Source organism: Brachionichthys hirsutus, chromosome 16, assembly GCF_040956055.1.
Source record: "Brachionichthys hirsutus isolate HB-005 chromosome 16, CSIRO-AGI_Bhir_v1, whole genome shotgun sequence".
Lineage (NCBI taxonomy): Eukaryota > Metazoa > Chordata > Actinopteri > Lophiiformes > Brachionichthyidae > Brachionichthys > Brachionichthys hirsutus.
In genome coordinates this window covers 3,020,626-3,043,913 of record NC_090912.1, presented here as the reverse complement: position 1 = coordinate 3,043,913, position 23,288 = coordinate 3,020,626, and the positions used below count along the sequence as shown (strand labels likewise).

At 47.3% G+C, this 23,288-nt stretch overlaps 3 protein-coding genes across 4 annotated transcripts; 1 reads left to right on the top strand and 2 right to left on the bottom strand.

Moving 5' to 3' along the window:
- Window positions 1–4,462: 4,462 nt before the first annotated feature.
- On the bottom strand, window positions 4,463–6,496 carry txn2 (thioredoxin 2). 2 transcript variants are annotated; one of them, XM_068750181.1, is made up of 4 exons: window positions 6,445–6,496; window positions 5,754–6,034; window positions 5,300–5,423; window positions 4,463–5,197 (listed from the first exon to the last, which is right to left on the bottom strand). In XM_068750181.1, the coding sequence occupies exons 2-4, from the start codon at window positions 6,032–6,034 to the stop codon at window positions 5,081–5,083; spliced, it is 522 nt and encodes a 173-aa protein (XP_068606282.1). In that variant the 5' UTR covers window positions 6,445–6,496; the 3' UTR covers window positions 4,463–5,080. The 2 variants fall into 2 exon arrangements, with proteins under 2 accessions (XP_068606282.1, XP_068606283.1); XM_068750182.1 differs by lacking the exon at window positions 6,445–6,496 and having other exon boundaries at window positions 5,754–6,043.
- Window positions 6,497–10,447: 3,951 nt separating this feature from the next.
- si:ch211-106h11.3 (CCN family member 1) lies at window positions 10,448–16,929 on the top strand. Its single transcript, XM_068750470.1, has 5 exons — window positions 10,448–10,662; window positions 11,947–12,160; window positions 12,649–13,089; window positions 13,448–13,626; window positions 14,708–16,929. Exons 1-5 carry the CDS (start codon window positions 10,606–10,608, stop codon window positions 15,011–15,013), a joined length of 1,197 nt encoding a protein of 398 aa, XP_068606571.1. The 5' UTR covers window positions 10,448–10,605; the 3' UTR covers window positions 15,014–16,929.
- Window positions 16,526–21,303, bottom strand: LOC137906163 (ATP-dependent RNA helicase DDX39A-like). The gene is made up of 10 exons (XM_068750469.1): window positions 21,256–21,303; window positions 20,230–20,442; window positions 19,834–19,961; window positions 19,456–19,732; window positions 19,244–19,362; window positions 18,992–19,123; window positions 18,728–18,837; window positions 18,447–18,591; window positions 18,153–18,300; window positions 16,526–17,906 (listed from the first exon to the last, which is right to left on the bottom strand). Exons 2-10 carry the CDS (start codon window positions 20,435–20,437, stop codon window positions 17,890–17,892), a joined length of 1,284 nt encoding a protein of 427 aa, XP_068606570.1. The 5' UTR covers window positions 20,438–20,442; window positions 21,256–21,303; the 3' UTR covers window positions 16,526–17,889.
- Between the last annotated feature and the right edge of the window lie 1,985 nt (window positions 21,304–23,288).

Genomic DNA, 23,288 nt, shown 5'->3' with positions numbered 1-23,288 from the left:
CACAGGAATGGTTCCGGCCACTGGGCAGGGCAAAAGGAGCAGAAAGAAAATGAACTTGAAAGAGTTCCGTTTAGGGAGGGGGGGTCCAGATAAAGCTGTTTAATGAGAAAGGTATGTGCATACTCAGGATTCTTTTTGACCATATAAGTACCAGCCATACTCAGGATGGAACGCATCATCCAGGGTCTCCCTCCCGTGTAAACAGGATCAGTCTGCTTCAAAAACATGTCCAAAGGAACCATAGGATTCCCAAATACCATTACAATATTATATAAGAACATTTTTAATAATATTTTTCACGAGTGTTAATCTGTTGAAAATTTATTTATCCATGCTTCAATAGTAGAACAGGGTCACTGGGTCTCGTAAGGGTTGACTGGGTGGATAATAGCCGATAGTGATTTAACTCTCACTTTTGAAGAACTTAAAAAGACCCAGAGATCATGTTACTGCAATATAAGCAGATGTGAGACAAGCACAAGAGATAGCGAGCTTTGAAAGATTAAAAGATCATTAACTGCTCTATGTGTGTTTTGGCTTACGCAATGTTTTCAGCCAAGCACCACAACTTTGTTTTTATTCATCATCACCCCTTTTGTCCACGAAGGAGAAAATGTTTTTATCATAAGTTTATGTTTCATGATAATGCCACTAATGATTTGTCTGACTTTTAAGTTGACCATTTGCGGTGTTTCTCTCAGGAAAAGAGTCCGCTCAAGATAACTAATAATATACAAAGTGCAGCGCAACAGGGTTCTGTCACTCAAACTGGAAAGCCAAGATTCATGAGCGGACATGTTTGTACTACGTGGGAACCGCTGCAGGGAATGATCTCATTAACAAGATGGAGGTAAACTATCTCTGAACATGTTTTTATTGGCTCTCCACTAAGCCCTGACTTGATGACAGGTGTGGAGCGAGAGCGCCTTTGTCTGCTCGAATGCAGGCAAGCAGGAGATAGCTGGAAAATATATTTAATGAAATATAAAAAATGAGAAAACTGGCTTTGTTGTGAGACAGGAAGGGTTGGTGACGAGGAAGACATGGAAAGTCAGCCTAAAATGATGGTGAGAGGAGACGATTTGCCAGATGAGTGGAACTGATCAAATGAACCAAACATGTTTATTTAAGATTTATCTGAAGAAACCTGAGATTAGTTGGCCGAGTGGAACAAAAGGCACAAAGCCACACCAGAAGCAGCAGGAATCGTTTGGCAGTGGAACATAAATAGTTTTCACTTTCTCAGTTTGAACATGTCAATATCACTTTAAAAGGCTGTCCGAAATATTCTAAACAAACAAAACAAAAAAACATTATTATGATTCTAAACATTATATAACAATACTTTCAAAAACCATATCTCATATTCATACAAGGTGCCTCTTGTTTCTAGAAGGACAAATACAGCAACTCATATTAAACTAAACATTTGGGGGGAAACAATAGAAACAGCTCTTTTGTTTGATCAATACTGTCTTTATTTGACAGGCTGCCTCTGGAAACAGTTGAGAACTTTTGGGTTGTGGAATTATAAATTATAAATGAAACAGATTTGATGCAAATCTCTATCAGGGACATAAACTCCACACAAAAGTCAAGTCTGATGGCAAGTCGCCCAAGTCCAAACACAAGCGGGCCTCAGGTATGACTGGCATCCTCTGGCAAAGATAGAAACATCCTATTTTCTGTTCAACATGTGATTTACGCACACCGTGTGTCACTATGAAAGGAATGCGTGTGTGTGTGTGCGTGTGTGTGTGTGTTTTCCTATACGTTTAGCAGCTGGGCTTCACATGTAGACAGAGCAAAACACTGAACATTCAGCATGGCCGCCTGGAAAGTCCAATAAGTCTCTCACTCTCTGGGATGGATGGGGAATATCCAACAGTTCAGCTGAGAGGTCAAAGGTCGCCCGGGCAGCAACAGATGGCAATAGAGGAGGAGGATGACGAAAGAAAAAAAAAAAAAAGATGAACCTGCCACTGTGTCAACTTCACGTTTCACACACAACAATAAAAACTTGTGGTGTCAGAATAGTCCAAGAGGACGTAAGACACAAAACAAACAGCGGGACAGACAGAAATGTGGACTCAGTCGTGGCCATGAATGACCAAATATGGACACTTCACCCTCTCCCTCGCCCTCTCACCATGACCTAGTCTTTCTCTCTTTTCCTTCGGTCGGCTGTATTTGCAGCAGGGAGTGTCCGTCTGTAAGTCGGGGTGTGTAACGTCATAGCATCCAGCCGGAGAGAAAGGGACGTCGTGTTAAAAGAGTGACACGTTAACTCACCGACCGCTGCACCGTGTCACCGGTTGTGCGTGTCTTCATATTTATGTAGGTCAAGTACGAACCCTTACCACAGATTATTGACATTACCAAGTGTTTGTTTATGCAGCTTAATGCGCCTCCAACTCTGACGGTAACAAAAACAACGAGATGACACAGATTCTGAAGCCCGTTCCTCAGGCGTCGTCCCCCCCGGCTTCTCGTCTGCCTGCTTTCCCCCTCGCCACGGCCATCAGCGCGCAGGAAGGAGCGATAAGGAACACGCTGGCCTGCAACGGCCAGGAATGCTGGGTCAAGGGAGAACGAGGAAAACCTTCATCTTTGATATGTGCAAAGTCAGTGTGTTAAGGTGAGTTAAGCGTATCCATAGCAACGGAGGCCGCTTTGTACGCCTCAGGTTGGTGTGTGTCTGGAACAGAATGGAGACCCAGCGAGCATGTTTCAAATATAAACACAGATATGTATTTAGTACACACACCGAGCGGAAGCTGCTAGAAGTTACTGCTTTCACTAACTTCAGCACACAAGGAGAAAGAGTTTCGATCAGCACACACACACACACACACACACACACGCACGCACGCACGCACGCACACAGTAAACATTAACAGCTCCAGACTCTGATAACAGCACCAGAAGAAATCTGCAACCCTTCCTCTGGGCCCGGTTTGCTCAGCAGCAGCGACGGGAAGCTGGCTTCCCCTGGCTTTTATTGCCTTATATGGTCTCAAGAGCAGTTCAGTAAAAGAGAGAGAGAGAGAGAGAGCGAGCAACGGTGGAGGTGTGGTCTATTGTTTTGGGCGGAAGAGGTGTCGGGTTACTTGCTGTTCTTTGATCCTTTGGAGCTTGTCCGTCATCCAAGTCGCCTCTTTCCTCCGCTTGAAGGCTGATGACGAGGATGAGCAGCGGACGCCGTGGCGTGGATCTGAAGGGGGCGGGGTTTAATTTATGAGTGGAAACCAGGAGGCCTTGAGAGGGATTATTGAGAAGCAGAGAAACATAGTGCAGGAGTATTTAAAGAAATAAAAACAGGTCCGGTGAGTCAACATCATCAGTAATCATCATCATCATCATCAGTTAATAATGAGCACATCTGCTTGCAGGGCCCAGATGTGGGCCGCATATAGACCGCCAGCCACCGCTTAGGAATCCTCACAAGACTTTGTTTAAAAATGGCAGATCATTAAAAAAAAAAACATCGTCATGCATTCCCAGAAATCTCAAAACTATGCAAGAATGTCTTTCATGCAGCACTTTGCGTTTGTCCACGTGGATCACACAGCTACCGACATAAATCAAAAACCAGTTTGATGCCAAACAGCGGCGCATGAAAACACCCCCTCCCCCCCACCCCAATGACATCATCTTACCCAAGTCGAGAGCCCAGGAAGTGCAGACGGAACCTGTCAGAGGACGTGTCCGTAATAAGCAGCCTGAAGGGCCTGGCTATGATTATGTCGGCTGTGGGTTCTGTAATGACACCTCAGGATGGAAATGCAGGCGGGGGGGTCGGCTTGTTTATTTGTCAGTGTCGTGAGAGAAGGGTGGGGGGGGGGGGGGTTAAATTAGGACGATCAGGACTGTCCCAGCGCAGGCGCCCTTGATACAAAGTCTGTTGAATGTTTTGTTGTGAAGTTTTCTACATACAGCAACTCAGTACTTTTGCTATTTATATAGGAGCTTTCCCATTTCTATCTTTTCTGTATTCATGGCTATAAATTGAAACTCATTTTGTAAGTGAGATTCATCCAAGATTATAATGGGTTTCTGGAGCTAAACTATTCATGTACACGTCTCATGTCCTGGGGCCTTAATCATTCCCCCCTCACACACACATTCGAGAAATGTCTCCATCTGTCGGACAAAGCCTTGAACTACAGTAACGCTACCTCGGAGCTTCTCATTAACCTCGGCACGTTAAATCCTTCATGTTATAAGGGACTACGGTGTTCATGAACCCATGAAGAGACTCAAGTTAAGTCCAAGCAGGAAGGGAGACCCGCAGTTAAGTAGAAACTTATTTCAATATCAGAACACAAATGGCACAGAGCAACCAGAACTATGCTGGGGAGTCACTCTGGACAAACCAGCCATTCAGGATGTAGAGTCAGACATCTTGGAAAGGCCACACCCTTATAGTCGAGGCCATAAAACCACAATTCAAATCAGAAAGAACTTTTTGGATTTCTTTATTTCCGTACTTCACTGGGTTATAGTTCTGGTTGCACAGGATTCATTTCAGCAAACAATTCTCACAATTCCTGTTTGACAGACGTTTCTCATTCTGCACCCGTAAACAGAGAAAACTTCCTCCTCCCTCATCGTTAGGAGGAAAGGTGCGCCATGATGCCTGAGCCGTTGCTGCGGGAAAATGTCTCCACACTGTGGACAAAACCCTGAACTACAGCAACACTGTCAAAGAATCTCAACCTTAATCTTCTCCACCATTAAAACTCGATGCACGCATCCCTCATATTATGAGGCATTAGAGCAGTCAAGAGGTGCGTCTTCCATTCTACAAGCTTTCCCGATGGACCGTTACGTTGTCTTAGCTGCTGCGCTAGTAAGGACGGCGCCACCGAGCCTGGTGACGGAGGCGCAGCCATCACGAGACAGCAGAATCAGCAATGGGAGGATGTTATGGGATGGGCGCGAACATTTGAAAAGCTGGAATTTACTTTGCTTTATTTGTTGGCTGTTGCTTAACGGGCTCACAGCAGCAGGACTGTGTCACAATCATTTAAAACGGAACCACACACCAGCGGGGAACGACAGGGTCCGGACAGCTGCTTTATATTCCAATGATTCGGTTGACAAACGAGTCCAGGTCAGTGTCGTCTTTAAGCCCCACGAACTCGCCGACGACTTTGCCCCCCCTCATGCCGATGACCGTTGGGACGGCAGTCACCTGAAGGCAGACGTGGAGGTGCGTTATGACAAAGGTAAAAGCCGGTACCGGTTACGTTCTGGAAGAAAGAGCTTTTCAGCCACCGCACAGAGCAATATTCACCCCATATTTAATCGCCAGGTCCGTGTGTTCGTCTATGTCAACTTTCGCCATGGCAACACGGCCTTTCTGTTTTCCAATCGCCTTCTCCAACCTCGGCCCGAGGATCTTACAGGGACCACACCAGCTAAAAGGAAACAGCCGTGAGACGGGAAGTTTAGGGTTCCGCCGACAGTAATTATTTAAGCACATTTTACGTAAGCTGCATTTGCTAAATGTGCCGTTTATCTACTTTGTTTTATGAAAAACAAACACAGATGAAGTAACCCAATAGCAGTTTCCCCAAGAATAACAGAAAATATTACTTTTACTGACAACTTGATGACAAACATCACAACGATAGTCCAGTAAGGGGGATATAAGCGTTAAGCATCCGCTTCAATCCCCCCCCCCCTTTCGGTTCATCGAGGTTACAAAAGCCTTTGAAATACGCTCCTTTGTTCTCCGTGGTACTCACCATGCGTGGAAGTCGATCAGCACGGGAAGTTGGCTGTTGATGACTCTCTCTGCGAAGTCCTTATCATCCTGAACGTTGAAAGACACTCCACGATGCGAGGAGGTGTGCGGAGGACAGCGGGGCGCAGCGTGCGAGGGGGACAGGAAGGACGGCCGGGCGGCGGGGGGCTTCAGGGAAGCGGAGAAAGAGGAGCTGGGAGTAGCGGCAGTGGATGCTGGGAGGCAGCGGACATCTTTGGTAGAAAGCGTCCAAATTCTACGCCAGAGAAACCTTTGAGCCATCTGTGGCATTGACAGAAGAATAAAAGGTTAAAGGTTAGGAAAGTTAGCTGCAACTTTAAGACAGTTTTACACAGATTCCGTGTTAGTTGAGGGTAATTCATAATACTTATACTGTAGCCGTACGAGTTATAAAGGACGAACGCCTCCCACACCTCTACTGCGCTGAAAAACGCAACCCCCAGCTCTGCTGGAGGCGCTCCCACTGCTAGCCTAGCCGCGGCTCCTTTCCTCTGCTACCCCCTTCGCCCTCTTCGTCCTTCCCCTCCTCTAAACCCCAACTTGCCGGCACCTCCTTTCGCCCCCCTCCCCGCCTCGCAAACACTCCAACCGCACTGGTTCCTGTCGCGTCTTCAAATGTCACACAAAATGCAATATAAATGTAAGCGCTATAAGACGTTTTTAGCGCTTACCTTATGTAGCTAGCGTTGATCTTAGCTTCACAGACCAACGAAGGACTTCTTCTTTGGTGTTCAGCGGTGACGTAGACGGGACGTTTTAATGACTTCTCATGGTCGCGGTGCTGCGAGTGGCGCCATCGTGTGGTCAAGATCCTCCCGGATGACTCACCAAGAAATGAATGGAAGCTCAGAAATAGCTGGAAAGTAAAAGATAAACAAAGTCTAACAAAGTTAGCAATTTGGTCCAGCCCAAAAATCATTTGAAATGTGCCACTTAAGGCTGGAGTAATGCAAATGCAAACTATACTCAGTAGTTTGTATGAAAATGTACTGTAAGAAATCCACGTGTATATAAAATACAGTTCAATAACATCCAGTAAAAGGAAAGCAAAGAACTCAGAGCATGATGGGTCCTGTTGATGAAGGGGTGCATTGGACAGAAAATTAAAAACATCAAATGTGTCCTGTATTTATTATGATATTATTCTCCTGGACTTATGATGGCACGTCAAAGTCTGACTAATATAGTGATGTTTATTTCAGGCCTTGTGCTTGTTCCAGGTTTCCCATGGCATCTACAGCAGAGGGCGCTGTGCAAAGAACCGACTGGAGGTTTTTTTTGGGGGGGGGGGGGGGGTGTTTATTGGACTGTGGCGGTTGGGGCCTGAACAGAGTTGTACTCTGTGTCCCTGCTGAGGTGGGATCTCTGTGTCAGGACCAGAACACACGAGCTTCAGTCCTTCGTACCAGTTGCCTCACAAACCCCCCCTGCGACATGTTTACCCACAAATGCAGCCCGAACTGTTTGTGACTGAGGCTCTCTTTTCGCCTCCAAGCCCTCTTACCACCAAATAAACATTGCACCGGAAATTGCAGGGATATCTGGGATTTTTGAGGGGTCCCGGTGGAAAGCGGCCGAGAGCTAGAACAAGGGTGTCCTCTGTGACACCTCGGAGGGGGGGGGGGGGGGGGCATCCAAAGGGGAGGGTGTGACCTTGCAAGCCTTGGGTGGCTGGTGGAGTGGGCGTCATCAGATGCATATGCATTGATATTGATGCACAGGTACAGGCGACCCAGTTTCTTCTGACCCCATCAGGGGCGCGTGATACGGCTGACTTCCCTCGTCACACAAGTCGGCAAGCTGGGCTAGAGGTCAAGTGGAAATGATATTCTGTGCTGCAGAGCAATCTGAAGCCATTAATGAAGATGAGCTGCAGACAGTCTAACCCTAACCCTAACCCTAACCCTAACCCCCCCCCCCCCCCGGTAATCTAACACACGTTGACAGGAATGTGTTTGGATGCGGACCGTGGGATGACACCCTCCTGTTTGTGTTTCTCTTCCACGTCTCTTTTTCTCAGCTTGACTCCATTTATACCGTTTCAGTGTTTGGGAAGTCAACAGTAGAGTTCCTGTTCTTGGTTTAAAAATAACTTTGGGACATAAATTCCTTGCCCCCCCCCCCCCCCATCCTTTCTTACTGGCTCTTTCCTAACCTCTCCCTTCGCTTGTTTTCCTTTCCCCTCTTCCTCATTTCTTCTTTCTTCAGATGTCTTGGAACAGACTGTGCAGGTTTGCATTCACGTTTAACAGCTGCCAGATATGAACACGATTGATTATTGATAAAGGGCATTGCAAAATGTCTCTTTGCACTTAACAACTGATATTTTCCAATAGTTTATTTTATCAGACTATAAGCATTGTGGCTAAAAACAATTTGAGAAAAACAACAACAACCCAAACCCAAAGTGATGCAGGTCTTACAGTCTCGATCGGGCCAACAAAGCCATGAGTAAATATTACCTATACAGGTGTGTAATATTCATTAGAATGTGTGCGTTTGTAGGTGTCAGAGAATGAGAGGAGCTCTCCTAGACAAACACTCCAACACCTGTCTTTCTCTGCCCCTCCTCTTCCTCACAGACCAACAAAGCTCACATCAAAGCAGCCAAATAATCCGAGCTGCTTTTGTTCCGCTGACCTCACTCTACTATCCCGTTCTATCGACTGTCTAATATTCCCCCTGGCTCTCTATGCATCGGACTCACGCCTCACGGTTGACCTTTTAACGGTCGTGAAAGGGAGGGATTCCGGCGAGCTCTTCAAGCAGACTTGTGATACTTTAGCCATTACGAGTTGCCGTTTGCCATCGGCTCAGCGTGTAAAGGTCACCGTGCAGGGCAGCGTCCCAGGGCGCAGTGTCTAGTATCCCCGGGAGCTAATAAACGCCTGGACTCGGTGTGTTGGAAATTCTGCATGTTTGTTTATTATGTCTGGGTTTTTTGAAGTCGCCATGACCGAGAGTGGAAAGGACACATCTTTGATGAATCAGTGGAACATGAATAGAAGTAAGAAGCATATTTCTCTCGCTGCACGGGTGAGGGTGTGTGTGTGTGTGTGTGTGTGTAAACACACGGAGAATCCAGTGGTTTTCCTCCATTTTCTCTGGGTTTGTTTTCACAGGCCGGTTGCATCACCTCTGAGCGCTGACAGAGAGAGGCAGGTCGAGTGGGAAGAGGATGGAGGTTTGGGGAATACATAATGCGCTCTCTGTGTCGGCCTCTTTGTGTGCGCTGCAGTGTCCGGGATACGATGCACGCATTAGGGTTTAATCATCTTTCCACAACATCCCAACCTGCATTATAAATATTACACCTTCTTAACATCAGGATGTCTGTGTTAGCATTGTGAGCTCATTAGAGTGCTCGTATACCAACGAGGGTTCAACCTCTCAGACAAAATACTATATTTCAATTATATTTGGTTAAAATAAAATTGAAATGTCTTGGATGGGATTTCAGTTAGAAGGCAAAGAGTAGTGCTGATGATCCTTCAAACATTTGAAATATTTGGACTGGGTTTGGTTTGGAGGGCGGCATGGTGGCGTAGTGGTTAGCGCTGTTGCCTTACAGCAAGAAGGTATTGGGTTCGAATCCTATTTGTGCGGAGTTTGTATGTTCTCCCCGTCTCTGTGTGGGTTCTCTCCGGGTTTCCTCCCACCTCCAAAAACATGCAATTTGTGTGGTTTACTCCTTAGGTAAGAGTGTGTATGTGTTTGCGTGTATGTGTGTGTGTGTGTGAGTGGTTGTCTGGCGACGCGTCCGAGGTGTAACCCGCCTCTAGCCCATAGCAAGCTGGGATAGGCTCCAGCGACTCCTGTGACCCGCAAAGCGGAAAAGCGTTTGTCGATGATACAATCGTCTCTGGATGGATTGATGGATTGGGTTTGGAACTGATAGCCTTCTGGATGGTGGGGGGGTGCCATGCAGCCCCCGTACCTCTGCTCTGCGCCCTTCAAGCCAAACGCACTAAGGCCTTGTCTGTTTGCACGGGCAGCGGTGTGCGTGCGTTTGCGTGCGTGCAGAGCGAGGTGGCCTGGGAACCTCTGAGTAGGTAAAAGGGATGTGGCGGCTAAAGGCAGGATATGGAGGGCGGAAAAGAGAGTGATGAATGGCACAGGAGATTGTCATAATCACTTTCGAGATCGCTATTGCTCAATCATGTGCAGCTCCAAAGGGACACTCTGTGCACTTTATCTGTCCAGTTCCCGTCTGGGATTATTTGTATAAAGCCGGGTGAGGAAATTCCTGCTTGTTTTCCATGGCTGTAACCGGTATTAATGTAGCAGAGACTAGCAGCTGGGTATATTTATTTTGCTTTTCACAAAGCAGAGGGCAGACAGAGGCATGCGTGTGAGAAGAACTTTAAAGCATCGAAAATATTAGTTTCACTCAAACATAAATAAATAAACACCCAGAAGCCAGGTCCTCTTTGGAATGCAGTAATTCTGATTTTTTTTTTATGAATGACTGCATTCATTGCTTGCCCCCCCCCCTAACTTCAGGGCTCCCTATAGGAGCTCCAAACCCCACCCCTAACCTCCTTTTTTGGGATACCTTGGCCGTACACCTGCCTTCCAATTGGTTGAAGATTGTCTGAGTGGGCGTGGCTGCCATAAAAAGCACGGGGCTGATATAAAAATAAGCCTCCAACGTGCTCCATGAAAATGAACAAGTGACAGGAGACACCTGAGGACCATGTCGGATTTAAACTCTGCGGACGACAGATCTTCCTTCTCAGCCCGGTGAAGGATTTTATCCTCTTTTTGCTGTTTACTGGCCTTTTTTTTTTTTTTTTACCTTTTCTCTTCTTAGATGTGAATCAGCTGACAGCATGGGGATAACGTTACTGCTGTTATTTGCAGTCTTACAGGTGGTGACAGTCAGTTTGGTAAGTGACATTGTTGTTAATGAGTGGTACGGATTGTTTTTTTTCCGTTTTTCTCCAGTAAATACTCATGTGTTTGTACTATATTGCAGATTTAGTACCGCTATAATCCTCCATCCATTTTCCTGCAGGACTTAATGTGCATGAATTACACAACTGACTAAAAAAACTTTGAGGACTTTTGTTTTATTGCTATGGAAACTGGTAATATTACTGGTTTACAAGCTGGGGTTCGGGGGCCCCCAAGATGTCCTTCATGGATCCCTCAGAGGGTCCGAAGTAAAATCAATAACAGGACATGGTGGGGGGGGGGGGGGGGGCTTTCACATTCACTGAGTCCAATGTGTGAGATTGATAATTACATTATTGCATTACAGTTATATTAATGTGTTTTTAGTATTTTGTAGAAAAATCATGGTCTGTAAGTAAACACTAACTAAAGATCTTAAATAAATAAATAAATAAATACATTGAGTGAAAGAATAGTATTTTCCTCTGAAATGTCACCGAACTAGAGAACTGCTGTTATTCCCCACCCATCAACAGCATCGAGCGTCCTGAATCTGAATAAACGAATGCAACTTGAAGGTGCGTGTTCAGCCGGGGCTTTTTACGGGTTGGTAGCCTGAAGATACTTAACGTTTCATAATGTTGATCTCTGTGTAGGTCCAAAATAATCCCACAGTAATATTATCCAACAGCTAAAATGGTCAATATGAACTCCCTGCATGCTATAAATATATACGGGAATATTAAGGCAGTTTTGCCCGGCGGATATTTCACATACCACGCTGCACCCACCCAATGATGTTAAAATTGGAACGCCATTGTCATTGCGTAATGTCACATCCAAGCTTCATGCCCCCCCCCAAAAGAGACCCGAGCGCTGAACCAGTGACGCATCATGTCCCCGGTCGGGGGGTTCAGACAGCGCCAGGGGACGGAAGGGATGCAACTCTCTGTGATCTCCGAGCCTGCTGGGAGTTGTCGGAGCGGATCTGGTTTGTGAAGTGAGAGACAAAAGATGTCTGAACAGGAAGGCGGGGGGGGTGGGTGGGTGGATTTGGGGTCAGAGAACGTACCTTTCATCCCTGCTTGGATGGCGAATGCCAAGCGGAAGGCGACAGACTGTCACAGATACCCCTGTGGGACTTGGGACAGACCGGAGTATTCAGTAAATGCCGAAGCCTCACACACTTTCTGTGATTTCTGTGATGTGTGCGACTCGGACGAGATGCGTAGAGCATGTCCTCCATGAAACTGATGTGCAGCTGTTTCATCCTGCAGGCGACTGCTGGCTGTCCGGTGGCGTGCGAGTGTCCCGCAGGCCCGCCTTCTTGCCCCCCGGGGGTGAGCTCAGTCCCAGACGCCTGCGGCTGCTGCAAGGTGTGCGCCGCCCAGCTCAACCAGGATTGCCACGAAGGGCGGCCCTGCGACCACCACAAAGGCCTGCAGTGCAACTATGGCAACGACGTGGGGCAAACCCACGGCATCTGCAGGGGTACGTACGGAGGCGGCGGGGAGGAGGGGCAGGTGGGGGCCCAGATGCAAGGGGAGTTTTTGGACGTCGCTCGGGGTTGAGCGAGGGAATGTGTAACTTCAGGGTGGGGAATCGGCCTTCCGGGCCGAGAGGCTGGAATTTCTCTTTGATAGCGACTTCGGGTTTGGAGGCCACGCCACGTTTGAAAAACAGAGAACCTTCATGAGCTGCGACTGAAAGCTGGCCAAGTCCAGTGTGTACACAAACAGCTCCACGAAGCACACACACGCACACAGTGGTATTTTTATGCGGGTGTTTATTTGGGGTGCGTCTATATAAAGAGGGCTTTCCGGGGTGTTATGTGGGGACTCCCTGTGAGGGAGGGTACTGGACACAAGCCAGACAGACTGGAAGAGCTTGTCTTCTAGTCTTCTTCTGTCTTCTCCTTCTCGGTCACCTTTCATCCGTACTCGATGCACCCAGTAACAAGCCCCTTCCTGTCCCCACAGCGAAGGCAGAAGGCCGCTCCTGCGAATACAGCGGGCAGATCTACCAGAACGGGGAGAACTTCCGTGCCGGTTGCAAGCACCAGTGCACCTGCATCGACGGCGCGGTGGGGTGCGTGCCCCTTTGCCCCAGCCATGTGCCCCTGGCGTCCCCTTCCTGTCCGTCGCCACAGCTGATCAAGGTGCCCGGACAGTGCTGCCTCAGCATCGACTGCCACAAGGGGACCGCCGTGGTGCCCCCGGTGCACCGCCGACCCCGACCTCCAGCGTACCCACCTTACCCCTTCATTCCCTACCCCGCCTACCCCTACCCAAAGCCTTATCCCAAACCTTACCGGAAGCTGTACCCCTACAAACCCAAGAAGGAGACGAACGCTCTGGGGAACGAGCTGGTGGAGGCGGGGCGCACGTGGAACAAGCCTCGTGGAGACAAGCACCTGGCGGGTAAGCGAGGGCAGCGCGGCGGCGCCTCGGAGCGCCGTTCCCTCTGCGTGTGTGTCAGCATTTATGTGAGGCTTGTTTTCCACTGGCTCCTTGCACACCAGAGGCGCTCGCTCGCCCTCTCTCTCTCCCTAACACAGTGCTCTCACACAGCACAGCTTTCCCCTCGCTGTAATCGCCCTCTCTATGCGTCAGTGTTGCCTATTCAGTGAATGAGGCTAGTGTGCGTTGCATCTCTGGGCCTTTCCTCCCCCCCCCTTAGCTTCACACTGGCTGATCTTGCCTCTCTTTCTTTGACCCCCCCTTCCCCAACATCCATTGTTGGCCTCGCTCACGCCTTTCTTTCTGGCATCTTTCCAAGCCTGGAGACAGGTGGGCGATCAGTGCGTGGTTCAGACTACTTCCTGGTCCCAGTGTTCTCGGAGCTGTGGGATCGGAGTCTCCTCTCGGGTTACCAACGACAACGCCCGATGCAAGCTGATCAAGGAGACGCGCCTGTGCAATATCCGACCGTGCAGCTCCATGTCAATGCCTCTCAAGGTGAGGAATGGGTTTGGTGCTTTTTAAGGTCTTCATCTAACGTGGCTGTCGGACCTCCATTGCGAAATAGATTCAGGAAAGGATTGCTTTCAGCGGCTCAGATCGGTATTAATATCACGGCATTCATAAAGCCCCCACCCTTGAATCCCTCTGTTGCCGGTTCCCCTTTGGTCCATTCCGTCTATTCGTGGTTCTGTTGCTGTGTGGGAAACAGAGTTGTAGACTGAGATCCCCTCGTGCAGCTTCAGCTTCAGGTCGTGGCTCTCAAATGAAAATGAGTTTAAGCCATTCTTTGAGAAGCAGGTGGAACAAAACAGCTGGCGGGACTTAGAGCCACCTCCATTTGACCTTTTCAAGCTCCTTCATCAACTTACTTCATCCCGTTTGAAGCGTTAAAATGAGATTCATGGGAATCCACAAGGGGAGAACGATGGACGCACTTCTGCTCCAATCAGGTTTAGCTTTGAAATGCGATAAGTTAAAGAAACAAAAGATATTGCGCATCATTTTCGTGTCACCTCGCTCTCGTTTTGAATTGCAGACAATCACTGCGGCTCATCTTGCAAAAAACTAGTTCCCATCAAACTTTGCAGGGATGAAGGAGAAACGCTCCCATTGGTGGGTTTGCAGCTCTCCCACACACGACCTGTGACACCGTGGATTTGGAGAGCGCTCTTTTCTCCCACTCTGCTGCTCGCTCACGTATCGTACGCCTCCCGCAGCGAGCTCGATTGGCTGCTCTCCCACTGTTTGAAGAGCTGCTGTGGGAGTTGATCAGTGTCTAAAGTAGTCTTCAGCCTGCTGAACGCCTCTGTACAGTCGATTAAAGTCCACTCGTCAATCAGTCTGCCTGAATTATCTCTACTAAACGGGGTCACCATCTCATATGTTCATGTTCCCCAGAGGATAAATCCTTCAAGGGTCACTTGAAGGTTTTGAGTGAAATTATTCAACAACTACCGGATGGGTTATTAACTTAAAGCCGACTGTGTCTCCTGAATAATTCAGTGCCATCGTCAGGTCAAAGTTGAATTTGTGACCTGTAGCCTCATAGACTCTTGTCCTCTTCTGGCCTCCACAGAAAGGGAGGAAGTGCTCCCGTACCCACAAGGCCCCCGAGCCGCACCGCCTGTCCTACGCCGGCTGCAGGACCACTCGCTTGTACCGGCCCAACTACTGCGGCGTGTGCAGGGACGGCCGCTGCTGCTCGCCGCGCCGCACCCGCACCGCCAGCGTGACCTTTTCCTGCCCCGATGGCGAACGCTTCAACAGGTCCGTGATGTTCATCCAGTCTTGCAAGTGCAGCAACGAGTGCGACCACCTGAACGAGGCCGCCATGCCTCCGCAGCGATGGCTCTACGGAGACACGCACAAGTTCATTGACTAGTGGTGTCGTCGTCATCGCCCCCCCCCCCCCCCAACCTACATTCCTTTGCTAAAAAAAACTGCCCCCATAGCGATCCCCACATAGAATAGCTGCCCTTAGTGTATGAGTGGAGACAACGTGAGGCATCTCTTCTGGGGAGGAACAGGGAGGAGAATGAATCGGACGGGAGCATCTCCAGCTTGAGGACCAGCCCCTGCTTTAGTTTAGATTCAACATGGATTCTGATTCTGAGACCGTGACAAGAATCTTCATGGATTCAGCTGCCATGTCGCTGTCATGCACCAAATACCCTCCCCCCCCGAACTCGGAGAATCAAGGGGATGCTGGAGCAGGAGGTGAAACGCTGACCTCGTGGTGTTTCTTTTATCGACGGCGATGATTCACATCCCGAGAAAAGAGGCCCGACTCATCCATAGAGAGACGCTCCGGCGTTGCTATGGAGCCAAATGTCAAACGAGACGGAACGACACTGTGTCTGTACTGTCTGTCACAAGTCAGTACTGATAAAGCAAATGAAGACTAGTGTCGGGAGAAGACGGGGGAATATTTCAGATGTTCTCACGGTAACGTTTCTTGTGTCTTTTTGTGGTATTTATTCACTGGTATTTATTGCTGAGACAGACATGCCACCACCGGCGTGGCTGAACGAGGATCTGAACGGCCGAAAGCCGTCACCCGTAGGCGAGGGTGGACTCATTCAGATCCGGGGGCAGACCCGGGGGTCACAGAGGTCAGGGAGCCGTGTCTAACGATGAAGACCGAAGGACAAGAGGAGTCGCGTACTAGAAAGAGGCAGCGTTGAAGCTTTGTACGCATTGGTGGGGAATATGTCAAAGGCCGTTTGCACAGCTGGAGTCATCCCCTAGTTTGCCTCCACGAGAAACTGAGACATTTAGCAAACACGAGAAGAACAAGCCTGGGATTCCGGCGCCAAGAAGTCGACCGCCGAATTCTGAGCAAATTACAATCCTGAGTCTGAGGGGCGGTGAGAGAAAACCGTCTCTCGTTTGCTATAAAAATACGATTTGAGAACTGCGGATACCGAGGTAAACATGTAATTTGCGACGGATTGGCGGAACCGCTCTGGCGCCCAATCTGGCCCGTAACGGAACTTTAACTTGTGCTTCTAAATGTTTTGAGTGTTGTCTGTATCTTTTAAATGCTTTTGATGCCAGTTTCACCTCCAGGGGCAGAGGACGCTCTGTCGGAGGCCAATAAGAACCTCAAAGGACACTTTGAAGGAAATGTATTCTGCATCGTTCTATTTTTTTTCACTAAAAATCTAGTCTAATGACCGAAGAACCCAAGAATCTTGCTTCGACTAACATGGGTTGGAGAACACGCACCTTATGACAAGCCTTGATTTACGACGGTTAACCCATGCAAGGACAATAAAAAGGGTTCAAGAGGTTATTCCAAACTTGCTTTATCTCAACTGAATCATTAGAAGTGCTGTTTTATCATTTAAGATGTTTTCTTGTGAGCCATAAAACTATAGACAACTGGAAAATGTTTCTTTTTTTTTTTTTACCGTTTCTTAGCTTTCCTGTAGTTGAAACCGCTGCCTGCGAGGATTTAACTGTTGATTTCAGGACCTAATTGTTGACCATGTTGCCATCACTATGGTACTTGTTTATGTAGATGCTGTGGTTTTGGTACTGCAAGTAGTTTTGTTTCAGGACACTGTAGAGCAGCTATGTACAGATCTCTAGTTCTCTCTGCCGTATCAGGGCCCATTCTTTTCTGTTAAACTGAAGTAGTTCGTGTATATTTTAGCACTGAACAAGGCAGTGTTCAGATAAAGAGCATGATCTGGCATTTTGAAGGGATAATTGTGTGCATGATTACAATCTGTAATGAAGTCATGCTTTAAAAAAAACAAAACATTAAAATATGTTCCTGACATTTCTTGCAAACTTTGCAGCGTCACACATTTTGTATTTTAGATCTTTACTGTGCCGTTAGCATGATTTGAAAAATCCAAATGACAATTGTCGTATGACGGCACCAGTTCTGACCAACAATTAGTCGCATGCAAGGATACGAACGGCACCGGACAAGGAGATCTCATGTTGGTCTGTAGAAGAATTCACGTCAAGTCATTGATGTAATTATTCAGCTGCTTGTTTTACTGTCATACGAACAACCCGATTGTAATTTTGTGCAGGGTTTATTTATGGGATTTGGCCCTACATAAATTCGAACCAACCGACTTGAAATAGTTTTTTGAATGATGAAAACAAGTTACACACACAAAGCACAAATTATTTCTTACAATTAATAATAATGACAATCAATCAAAATGTGCCAAATTCACCATGAGAACATCTGGTGACTTTTATTTGATGGAGGTATTCAAAATGCAATTAGAAATAAAGTGGTGCCATATAAGCCAAAACTGTTCTACTTAATGGTCACTGCTTGACTACTTGCTGTCTCTGAAACCTTCTCGTTAGGAACAAAAAAAAAAAAGTTTCTATACAAACTTATATGAACATTTAAAAAGGAGCTGAAAACGCACTTTTACATTACTGGTACCACATTCCTAAACGCTTCCCTGAAGTTCTGCTTGAGACGAAAATGAATGAAACAAGGCGATCGAGATAAGAATAGCCCCAGAAGAGATCACGATAGTAAAAATGGCATTTTATAAAAACTTTAATTTCAGTAAGAAAGAAAAAGAGCAAAAAAATCACAACAGAACAGTAAAAATTTCAAATTGAGCACACCCCCCCCCCATCTTCAGAAACGGACAATAAAAATAAATGTGACGAACACGGGGAGCAGAACGGAGAATCCAAATCAACGGTGAAGCACGTCTTCCTCCAGTTACAAGACCGAGAGCCACAGAGTGGACGTCTGCTCGGCCTGGCGACTCATCTGGACTGCTCGACTGGGGGGGAGGACAGACATTACATGGGCATGTGAAAGATCTGCACAATGAGCAACAGCTGAGCATACCGACATTTCATCGACAGGTTAAACATGGCGACCAGAACCCCAAAGTTAAAATGGCCGCTCATCTGTGGGGCATCTCGCTGGATTAAAGGCGTCAACAATAAGCAGGGATGGCATGTTGTTCTAATCTCGCATCCAGCATCGCTGCATTGAGAAGGCATGCAGAAATGGAAATGCTTACTGTAAGAGGAGATGTCGATCTCCTCTGGCAGCTCAGCCACGTTGACCTCAAAGCGGTCCTGCACATCGTTCAGAGTCTTGGCGTCTGTCTCGTCGGACACGAAGGTTATAGCCAGGCCTTTGGTCCCAAACCTACCAGCACGGGCAACCTGACAGGTGCGGAGGAAACACGGGTGAGCTACACCCTAAACACGCGTATCAAGTGTGTAACAATTACCACAACGGGCAGCTAAGAGCATTACAAGAACACAACAATGCACCGCCGGCGACGGAACAAGGCTCCTCCAGGTCTCACCCTATGTAGATAGGTATCAGAATCCTCTGGCATGTCGTAGTTGAAGACGATATTGACTCGCTCGATGTCCATCCCTCTGCCGAAGAGATTAGTGGCCACCAAAATCCGCCTTTCGAAATCCTTGAACTGCTGATAACGAGACAGCCTGTGGGGGGAGGGGGGGGGAAGAGGACAGAGCCCACCCACAGAATTATCAAAACAGCCGCTGCAGGCATACGCGGGCTGCGTAGCTCATGCTTATGAGAGCGGGTCCAGGACAGGAAGACGGGCATGCGACTCACCTCTCCTCCTGAGACATTCCCTTGTGGATAGAAATGGCAGGGAAATTTTGCTCCACCAGGAGCAGAGACAGAGCCACGCAGCGCTGAATCGTCCTGACGAAGATCACCACCTAGAGGCGAAGAATTGAAATACAACAGCTTAAAAACTCATGTTCTTAACTTCTGATTAGACCAGGATGTGAAAAACAACGAACATAAGGTTTTGAATAACAGTTACATGCTACTTGGCGACTCGCCAATCGTCCATTAGCTCGTTCGCTGTACCTGATTGAACTCCAACAAGTCGAGCAGCTCAAAGAGCTTGCGGTTCTTCTCACAGTCTTTCAGCTTGCAGTAGTACTGCTGCAGGCCATGGAGCGTAAGTTTGGTCTCGTCGTCAACAAATACCTCCATCGGCTGCGTGGGAGACGATCAATCAAGGTCAATTCAGGCTCGGAGCTGCACCAGCAGTCAGAGCCGCGTCGCAGCGACTCGGGCAGCAGACGCGACGCGCCAGCGGTTTCACCAAACACTTACGTCTTGCATGAATTTGCGGCAGACTGGCCGCACTTCCTTACTCAGTGTCGCGCTGAACATCATGACTTGTTTCTCGTGGGGCGTGATGCTGAAGATGCGCTGAACGTCACGCCGCATGTCTGCGAAACAAACGAACAGTTACCGTTTGAGCGTTGTCCTCAGAGTGGGTGGCTGCAAATATGATCTGAAAAAAATAAAATAAAACAACTTACCTAGCGCCACCAACATTTTGTCACACTCATCCAGGACAAAATGTTTGACGTTCTTCAGACTGAGGGTCTTGTTGGAGGTGAGAGCCAGAATGCGTCCCGGTGTCCCCACGACAATGTGAGGGCAGTTCTTCCTCAAGACCTCCTCGTCTTTCTTGATGGCCAAGCCTCCAAAGAACACCGCTGCCTTAACATTGGGCATGTACTTGGAGAACCGCTCATACTCTTTACTAATCTGGAAGGCCAGCTCTCGCGTGTGGCACATGACTAACACAGAAACCTGTGGAGGAGAAACACGAGACAAGTCTCAGACTAGTCTTCATATAAATATAGAAATAAACAGAGGTCTAAATCAAAAGGCTCTGGTCAGGACCGTCTAACCTGGCCATCAACGGGCTCAATCTGCTGCAGCGTGGCCAGCACAAACACGGCCGTCTTGCCCATACCAGATTTGGCTTGGCACAGGATATCCATGGCCAGGATAGCTTGAGGGATGCATTCGTGTTGGACTGCATGAAAACACGGGAAAAGAGTTACGGGTGGCCGTTCACGTTATCGCAGGCTCGTGCTTCGAGATAAATAAAAGAAAATCTGCATCCTGGTAAAAGCTAGTTTACAATCCATGTCAACGTTTATATAAAGCAGCTCCTTCAGTGGGGACAGAGAAAGCACCACGATCTTTAGACCATCTACGAGCGTCGTTTTAAAAACAGCCCAATAAGACAAAGAAATGTCTTAACTTAACTTAAGCAGCGCATACAACAAAGTTCACCTCACCTTCGGATGGATGCTCAAATCCACAGTCGATGATGGCGCGGAGGAGTTCTGGTTTGAGCAGGAAGTCTCTGAAGCCAGAGCTGTGGATGGAAACGTAGGAGCCCTTCACCTCCTTCTTGCTCGCAGGGGTCACACTTTCAGGGACTCCTTGAGGCTCTTCATCTTCTTCATAATCGAGGAGTTCGTTATCGACATCGTTCTCCGCCATTGTGTCTGTGTATAATAATACAGTGAGACCTTTTATCTCCAATCCCATTTCTGTCTGATCCTTTTATATCGTGGCTGCCCTCGACTCTTGGTGGGTTTATTGGGGGAGGGGGGGGGGGGTGTCAAGAGAACTAAACCCACCTGTTGCCACATGAATTAGGCATATGTTTTCATTACACAATACGAAACTCCATACAGAACATTAGCAGTGCCTTAGGGACGTGAAGCTATGAGGAGTGCAGAAATGCTAACATGGCTAATTCATCACGAACCCAGAGTACGCATATTAAACTAGTTATTTATTTTATTTTCACATTGCAGTGCTAATATACGCATTAAATATCACATACCAGCCTGATCAAGTGGAAAATGTAATTATTATTTGAGCCGCGACTACTTTGTCAAATTGATAAACATTTAGCTTGTTAGCCGGTTAAAATGCTGGAAATCCATTGTGTTTCATAACTACTAGCTAGCGCGGCACGATAGCCTGCTAAGACTATGCTAGCCTATCGTTTCAACGACGCAAATAGCTCTACTAGACAACATCCAAGTCGTTGTAAATTATTGTATTTATATTACAAGAAAATAGAATCACTCCGACCACTCACTTTCTTTTAGAAATATGAAAACGCCTGGTGGGCTTGCTAAGCTACTTGGTTAATGCTAAGCTACTGCTAAAACGCAAACAATGACTCCAGCTATTTCAGTCCAGAGAAACTAAGTTAGTTTGTGACGTAAAAAACGACATTCCACGAGCAATATCAGGCCATGTAAAAAGAAATCGGGTTGCATCATAATAATGAATGCAATTTCTACCTTTTCGATATGAACTGCACGTCCAGAAACAGATTCCAACCGCATGGAAAAGGCCTCAATTCGTTGAGAGGCGAAAGCGGAAGTTCCGCCTGCGCCGAAATACGATGCTTTGATTGGTTGATTTGGACGATCGCCGGAACAAACAGCCTGTGATTGGACACAAAGTATGCCGCAGTCCTCCGCACCTTAGCGAATACATGTGCAAAACAAAAATGTATTAATACAATACTACACTATACATACTGTGAGATATTCAGAGGAAATATCCATCGATCTATCAGAGTTATATTTTGTAAATATTAATCATGCTTATTCATTCATTTATAAGGTATTTTAACAAAACTACACAACACACATACTGCACTTCATAGTATTTGTGAATGTAAGATTAACCCCAAAAAATTCGTTTCAGGAACTGTTTATTGAAGAACAGCTTTTAATCTCACAACAAATTTAAGAAAACATTTTTATGTTAATTATGTTGTTGAGTAGGAGGTACTTCAAAGTCAGATTACTCAAAAACTACCCAGTGAAAAGACTATCGAGTGTTTTCACGCAGAGTTTCACAAGTATTAGGTTTAAATATTAATGTGTGTGTGTGTGTTTGTTCATTACTTTTGTATTTGGGCCATGAGGAATCTGGAGCAAAGACTCAAACTGGCAGTGAACCGCAATGCGATCTAATCCACACAGCTGTGCGTGTTTTCTGTCAGTGTTTGGGGTGAAATGTATGAGAGCGAAGGAAGAAGAGTGGAGTGAGATTAGAGTCAACGTCAGTCACAGACAGAAATCTGTAAAGTAGTGCGAATTGTGAAGGTGTAGCTTCTCAGGACCTGCCTCATTCTGCTCCCGGGTGGTTTGGGTTAGGGTCATATGGCTGTGACATTTGCCATGTGACCCCCCCCCCCCCGCCCTCAGCGAAAGAGCTTCATCAATATGAGACACATCACTGTCATTCCAGACCAATCAGAGACAGAGGAGAGCGGGGTAAAAACTAAACAGAAAGGAGATGACTGCCACTCGTTCAGGACACATGCGATTTTAATGGGTTGATCTGAAGGGGGGCGGGGGGGGTCCTCCTGACACGTCGACCATACGGATGTTACAGGTTCAATCAATGAGGCTTGTTGTTTTAATCTCTGAAAAAGAAAGCTCGCCTCGCTGAAGAGGAAAAGGATTGCTCAGACGGCAGGGTTGTGGTGTGGCGAGCCCAGCGCCACTCGCTACCCTCCACACCCGGTGTCGCGCTGAGAACTGGCCTTCGCCTTCACACCTCTTCTTCTTCTGCAATACAAACGCACACTTCACTGACAACTCTCACACCCACCGTGCCCGGTGGTACCGGGATGTTCAGGGTGGGGTCGCGTTATGTAACAGGATTCACATACGCCTACGTCGAACACGAATTTCTCCGGTTTGTTACTCTCATTAAAAATACTTGCTGTGCTTTCAAACACATTAAAACTGGAGTCGCATGACTTGCACGGGTCCACACTTGGCTGATAAAGCTGATCTTGCTTCTCGTTTAGGTTTTTCTTTTGTCTTGATGTTTGCATTTTTAGCCAAGCTGGCGCCATGGCTGCAGGGCTGGCTTCTGCCAATGCATTTGGATCCAGACTCTCGCCGGGTCTATTACCATGGAATTCACTGTCGATGTTCAAATGTCTGCACAACCGATGAGATTCTCATCAGCCTCGATGCTGCTTCCAGTAAAATGCTAATTAGCCAAAGCATGCTGACAATGAATAACATAGGAAGCATGTTATTTTATATCAGATGTGGGCAGAGGCTGCCTTGGGTCTCACGCCATTCTAACGTTCACGCAGCCTTGACCTCTGTGTGACCCCTTCATCATCAGAGTGAATCAGCCCTGTTCATTCCTCCAGCAAGCTCTGCCTCGGCTGTTTGGGGAGAATGAAAGACGTTCATGCAGATATTTTTCACAGTCTCAACAATGAATCTGAATCTTTGGCGTTTTCAGTCTGGCAGCATTAGACGGATGCTGAGATGCACCGTAGGGAGAAATACACCTC